The sequence below is a fragment of the Malania oleifera genome, chromosome 10, assembly GCF_029873635.1.
Source record: "Malania oleifera isolate guangnan ecotype guangnan chromosome 10, ASM2987363v1, whole genome shotgun sequence".
Classification (NCBI taxonomy): domain Eukaryota; kingdom Viridiplantae; phylum Streptophyta; class Magnoliopsida; order Santalales; family Ximeniaceae; genus Malania; species Malania oleifera.
The window spans coordinates 39,051,795-39,058,270 of NC_080426.1; the positions used below are offsets into that span (position 1 = coordinate 39,051,795).

Here is a 6,476-nt window from a genome sequence, read left to right on the forward strand (position 1 = left end):
TAAGTTCAAGGCAAGCTCTAATTAAATAAATAAATAAAAAGTAATGAACACTAAGTAGGAAAGCCCTCACATCCCACTATGTGAGCGTGTGTGTATATATATATATTTGATGAGTACAGTTTCAACGTGTCAGGCATGCATGCTTTGTATTGAAGTTTGGTCGTGACAAGCTCAGCAAATTAAGCATGCTAACAGGGACATGCAAATTAAGAAATCCTCTTTTGCTGTTTCCCAGTCCAATAATAATTATATCTTTTTATTTCAGAACATTTACCTGAAATCGTGTCAGGAAATGCAGATGGGAGTGCTTCAATTCTGAAGACCCTCACCAAAAATTACAACCAAGAAATTGGGTAAAAGAATGAAAAACAATAATGAATTATGAGCTTTTTGAATCTGTTTAATTACAGTTTCTCGATACAATAGTTTACTGAGAAAAATTAATCCTCACTTTCCTTCCAAGAAGGAAAAAAAATTGAAAAAAAAAAAAAATCTAACAGTCAGCTCCAATATCAGTGGTTGAACCAATCCCCACCTGCAACCATGGAGAGGAACCACCACTCGTGCTCATGTCCTTTAGCTCACTTAGCTTTGCTAACTTCACCTTACTGTCTGCTTCATCATCCACATTATTGTGCATTGATGTGTTACTATTATTGTTGTTCTGATCTTCTTCAATATCCTTTTGGTAGTGATGGTAGTTATCTTTGTCTTCTTTTTCTTTGGCGTCGGCGTCGACGCCCATCCATGATTGTAGGTAGATTTCCGTCGAAACTTCGAAGCTCAACGGGTTCACAGGATCCCGCCTTAAGCCGCCCGCCATGTCGTCGACCGGCGCAGGCAGATTGAGATCCAGCGGTTCGGGTTTGTTGATGAACTTGGGCCTTTGCTGGACTTGCTCTATTTGATCTTGTAACTGGTTGAGCTTAGCTAAGGAAGATGTTTCTGGTGAATTGGAAGTGATCCAATGACACCTCTTGTGTCCTCCTAGAGCTTGCCCCGACGAGAAGACCCGGTGGCAGATCGAGCATTCGTGCACCTTCGATTTTCTCTTTGAAGCGAGTGCGAATGCCGCACTCGAACCGTGCTCGAATTGCAGCATCGCGGATTTCGACGGTGCGAAGAACTCCTCCTGCGTGATCACATCTTCGTCGGCCAGGCTGTCGTCGAGGCGATCCAATCGCGCCGCGAAACACCCTTTAACCTTCTTGTGGCTGGCCCTATGCCCGCCCAATGCTTGGTGGGAATTGAACACTTTCTTGCACGCCTTGCACTCGAAGAGTCCTTTGGCCACCCCCTTGGCCTTGTCGGCCGGGACCCGACAAGACATTGCAGCGGCGAACCCCAGGGGGTGCGCTCGCCGCTCTTCTTCCTTGCTCGCGGAGGCACAAGACTCCTCGGGCTCCGCTACCATGGGATCCACGGTGGCGTTAGACAACATCATCAAACAGTTGGCAAGGTCTTCCTCCTCGCTGGACGGGCAATTCGAGTTGAAGTTGCCCACTTTAGCCCTCAGGGACCGCTTCCTTTTGGACCACCCGCAGCCTCTCCGCCCGACGCCCTCCTCGCCGTCCGAACCTGGGGACGACACGAGCGACTCGGCGTCGTCCGAGCTGCACTTCCCGTGCTCCAAGAAGGATTTCCAGGACAAGAATTCCTTGCCGCAGTTCTCGCACACCCGGCAGCTCTTGAGCCGATTAGGGTTTGTGCGGAGGGCGTACATGCGCTTGTTGCTAGGCGGATCCCCCCCGCCGAGCTTGTCCTCCCAATCGCTGACGGGATCTTCATCGTCGATGTGGCCGCCCTCGTCACCGATCCCATGAGCTCTCATGTGCCCCCCCAGAGCTCTTCCACACCCAAAACCCTTCTTGCAAATTCTGCAAAAGTGTTTGAAATTCGACTGCTGATTGTCTACCATCAAAGCCATAAACTAAATTTTGAGAGAGAGAGAGAGAGAGAGAGAGAGAGAGAGAGAGAGAGAGAGAGAAAGTATGTGAAGTGGAAATTAGGGGAATGAAAAAGGAGAAGGGGAGTTCGTTCTTGTAGTAGAAGTTGTGGTTGAGTTGTATGGTGAGAAGAGGTTCGTTCAGTCCTAGTTTTTAGTTGGAGTATTGGTTTATTGTGGATGAGAGAGAGAGAGAGAGGGAGAGAGAGAGAGAGAGAGAGAGAGAGAGAGAGAGAGGGAGAAGTGTTGAGAGAGCTGGGAGTGTAAGTGGTGACAAGTGGAGGGAGGGTGAGAGGGGGAAAGACTTTTTCTACGACCTCTAGGCTTGTGGTGAAGGGGGTGGCGCCGCCGGTCAAAGTGAGCAACGGACGGCGGTGGATGATTGCATCATATCCATGATTAATATATTGTATATAATTTCAATGGAGTAATTAATTACTTGACGTGGTGGGAGTGGATTAATAAATTAATTAACAATGGATAAAAAGAAAATGAGAGGAGGATGGATGGCGCTCATGAGGTGGGAGTGATTTACGTTCCTCCGTTGAGTACTAGTGGTAGTGGGGAGTGAAAGAAAGAGTGGTTCTAACTGCCAACCTATTCATATCCCTTCAATTCCAAGCCAAGAAACCCAAACATGCTCATCCCTCCTCCTTCCCCCTTGTCTGTCGGTTGGTTCACCCTGCTTTTCCACACATTCTTTTTTTACACCAATATTATTAATTTCTCTCATTAATTAATTAATAAATTAATTATACCCCTTTTCTCCCTTTTTGAATTATTTTCTTTTATTTTATCTACTCTTCAAGAGACCCCATTATTAGGCTTAGATGTGATTATCATCATTTGCGCTATAGCTAGCTTGAAAGTGAAGTGTGATTTACGAGGCAACAACTTGCATGAAATAGGGATAATAGACACGTATAATTTACAACTATCTCTTGCGTTAACATATTCCACATAAATGTGAGTATATGTCATTTCATTCGCATTAAAAAATAATAATGTGGCACGGTGAGAATCACATTCGATGCGTGTAAATTTCATGGACAGCCCAAACCCATATATACTACTAGTGAGTATTCAATTATATTGTACAATTGACCTTAATTAATTAATGTTATTCTTGCAATATTATTTTAGATTTTTCTCTGTCTTTTCATACAACTTTTGACTTGATAGGGTGGGATTAATAAAATTTAATAAGTTCCTTTGACATGAAGAGTTTGATTTACATTAAATTTAATCGGTTACTTAGGAAACACACACACATCTTCTCATCTTGGATTAAAATATTAGAGGAGTACAAGAAGCTAAAACAATTATTTAGCTTTTCATATTATTCCTATTTGAGTTTAAAAAGCTTCACGATAAATTTAATGTAATAATAATTGAAAAATAAGTGTTACAACATCTGTATCATCGCTGCAATTCAGGGGATATTTAGTATAATATTATTTTATTTTATTTTCTATACAAAAATAGATTATGATAGTCTCTTTCCTTTCATTATTAAATTTAAATGTTGTTTTATTTTGCATGTCATGAAGCTAAATCAACTAAAAGTATAGTTCAATTTGAAGTGAAAATTGCGTGAGAGTGAAATACATTTTATTGTTGCCAGTTTTGAAAGAGAGTGATAACAACTGTCAACTGATAAGGCTATACGAGCAATGGTGGTGGGAGTGATGCATATGGGGCGCTCGTGAATGCTACATTTTCATTAATGTCATTTAATTAGGGCCTTGATTTAGTTGGGAGACTCATTTTTTAATGCAAGTTGAAAATTGACGCAGGAAAATTTCTTTTGTCTTTTAAAGGTACGAGAATTTTATTATTATTATTATTATTATTATTTTAAAAAATGTGAGCTTTCATTCTTGAAGCAAGAAGCTTTGAGGTTGTACTAAAGATGAACTATGAAATATAGGCAGTACAGACCCTATTAAGGTAGATTAAGAACTCGTAGAAGGTGAAAAAGACAAAAAAAAAAAAAAAAAAAAAAATTATTCCAAACATTGAAGAGAAGGTAAAACAAGATATACTCAAAAGAAGAGGCTGCTTAAAATACCCTTCCGATGTTATGGGCTAAAAGTATTTTCCTTGAAAAATTTCTTTGATTCCTTTTCTTCCAAACTTCCCATGCAATAGTATTGGGGAATGAGTTTCTGAATTTTTTGACTTTGCCTTTGAATTTAGTATTGCCCCAAATTGTTCTTTGAATGATGATGGCATGAGCAACCTAAGTTTTAATTAAAAGATTCTGTTAGAAATATTGAACAAGTATTATTGTATTTATTGTATTTAAAAGTATGCATGGGTGTCTATTTATGTAGGAGGCACGGTGTGCTGTATAAGTAAATAGAGTGCAGTACAAGTATTAAGAGTGTAGTACAAGCAGTACAAGTGCAGTACAAGTAATGAGAGTGTAGTACAAGTAAATAAGGGCTGAACTTCAGCCTAAAGCCTAATACACGTTAACAGCCCCCTTCAAACTCAAGGTGGATGGGAGACCAGCTTGAGGTTGTCAATCAAAGCACGATGACGTCCCTTAGGATGTGACATGGTGAAGATATCTGCATGTAAACCGATTTTTAGAAGAAATTGAAAAGAGCTTGAGAGCACCATGGACAAGATGATAACGGATAAAATGACAATCAATCTCGATGTGTTTAGTCCATTCATGGAAGACATCATTGTGAGCAATGTGAATGGCACTTTGATTGTCACAATAAAGAGGAGTAGCAGAGGATGTGGACACACCTAAGTCCTTGAGAAGCCATCGTAGCCAAAGGAGCTCAAATGTGGTATTAGCAAGGGCACGATATTCTACTTCAGTATTAGAGCGAGCCACAAGGATTTGTTTCTTACTTCGCTAAGAAATCAGAGAAGTGCCAAGAAAAAAACAATAACCAGTGATGGACCTACAATCAGTGGGATCTCCTGCCCAATCAGCATCAGAGAGCGCCCTTCAGATATCGAAGAATGCGTCGAACAACAACATAGTGAGTCGAACCTGCAACAAACAGATACTGGCTCACCTGGTGAACAACATAGGAGATGCCTAGACGAGTGATAGTGAGATAAACTAGACTGCCAACCAAGTATATGTAAAGAGAGGGATTAGACAATGGTTTCCCACCCCCCCCCCCCTCCTCCCTAAGGGAGTCAGATGTGCATTAAGTTCAACTGGAGTGTCAACTATGACGCTCTGAACTCGCCGCGTGGGCCCCAGAGTGTTGTGAGACCAACACATGTCTCTGATACCATTCACGTAGCGGAAATAATAAAATAACCTCGAACATAATACCAGAGTTCTATATTTACATATGTCGATCCATAATTACAATCTCATTCTTCATATTACAAAAGCAAAATTAAAATATAGTAAACATAAAGTAAAATACATATCTGTTCTAATATATTCAACTCACAAAACTACCCCACCCTGGAGCTATCTAAGTTCGATCTCCTGGATAATCTGAAAAGATTAAATCATCGATGGGGTGAGACACCTCTCAATAAGGAAGAAATAATTTATAACATTGTGTGGCTAAAGTGTTTATATAATTAAAATATCCATACAATCACATTCATGATCCACTAGTAGCCAAAATATCGCGTTCATAATCATACCATGGTCAACATCCTGTCATTCAATCACATGCTCACATACATAAATATTTTACTGATTATTCCTGAGAATAGGGAAGTCCACCTACCCATACAAGTAGATTCCCTTAGCTCTAGTACTAACACTAGGGCACTCACCTTTCTCAGTAAGCCCTCGGGTTATGTATATAGGTAAAGTCACCAAGAAAAAGGAAGGTCACTCACTCATACAAGTGGCTTCCCTCTACTTTGGTATCCACAAATAATTACCAGAATACTCGCCTTTCTTAGCAAGCCCTTAGGTGGAGTAATCTACTTTACCCTAAATGCTTAATTAATTAAAGTCACACGTAACCAACAACATTCATTTCATAGAACCCCACACATATATGCACATCACAACCAATCCACATAGGATAATCATACACTCTTCAATCATACCCACACAGGGTTTACATCCACATATCATGTAATTGTCCACACATGACTCTACACACACACACATCATACACATCCACACGGGACTAACCAATCCACACAGGTTACAAAGCAAACACTCCATTTATGGTAAATAGGTAAACAACCTCCTCATACCATTATCAATGTTTACCTCCCAATATAAACGCCCATATAAAAATCTCCTTATACCATTGCCAACGTTATATGACGGTTATATCAAGTACGATATAACGACTTCCTCATACCACTGCCGACGCTATATCACATTTTACACTACAAAAAATAAGGTTATTGGTGATGGTTCAAAACCGTCACTAATAATCACAAAATCGTCACTAATAGTATTAGTGACGGTTTTGTGAGTATTAGTGACGGTTTTGAACTATCGCTATATCTGCCATTACTAATACTTATTGGTGACGAATTTTTGAAACCGTCACTAATAATAGAGTATTAGTGA

The 6,476-nt window shown here is 40.2% G+C and overlaps 1 protein-coding gene across 1 annotated transcript; it reads right to left on the reverse strand.

Annotated features, from left to right (window-relative positions):
• Window positions 1–355: 355 nt before the first annotated feature.
• Window positions 356–1,933, reverse strand: LOC131165743 (zinc finger protein ZAT4-like). Its single transcript, XM_058123768.1, has one exon. The coding sequence runs from the start codon at window positions 1,925–1,927 to the stop codon at window positions 494–496; it is 1,434 nt and encodes a 477-aa protein (XP_057979751.1). The 5' UTR covers window positions 1,928–1,933; the 3' UTR covers window positions 356–493.
• Between the last annotated feature and the right edge of the window lie 4,543 nt (window positions 1,934–6,476).

Bases quoted from the DNA above. Each gene is read 5' to 3' on its own strand.
- LOC131165743 (XM_058123768.1), bottom strand. From the start codon at position 1,927: ATGGCTTTGATGGTAGACAATCAGCAGTCGAATTTCAAACACTTTTGC.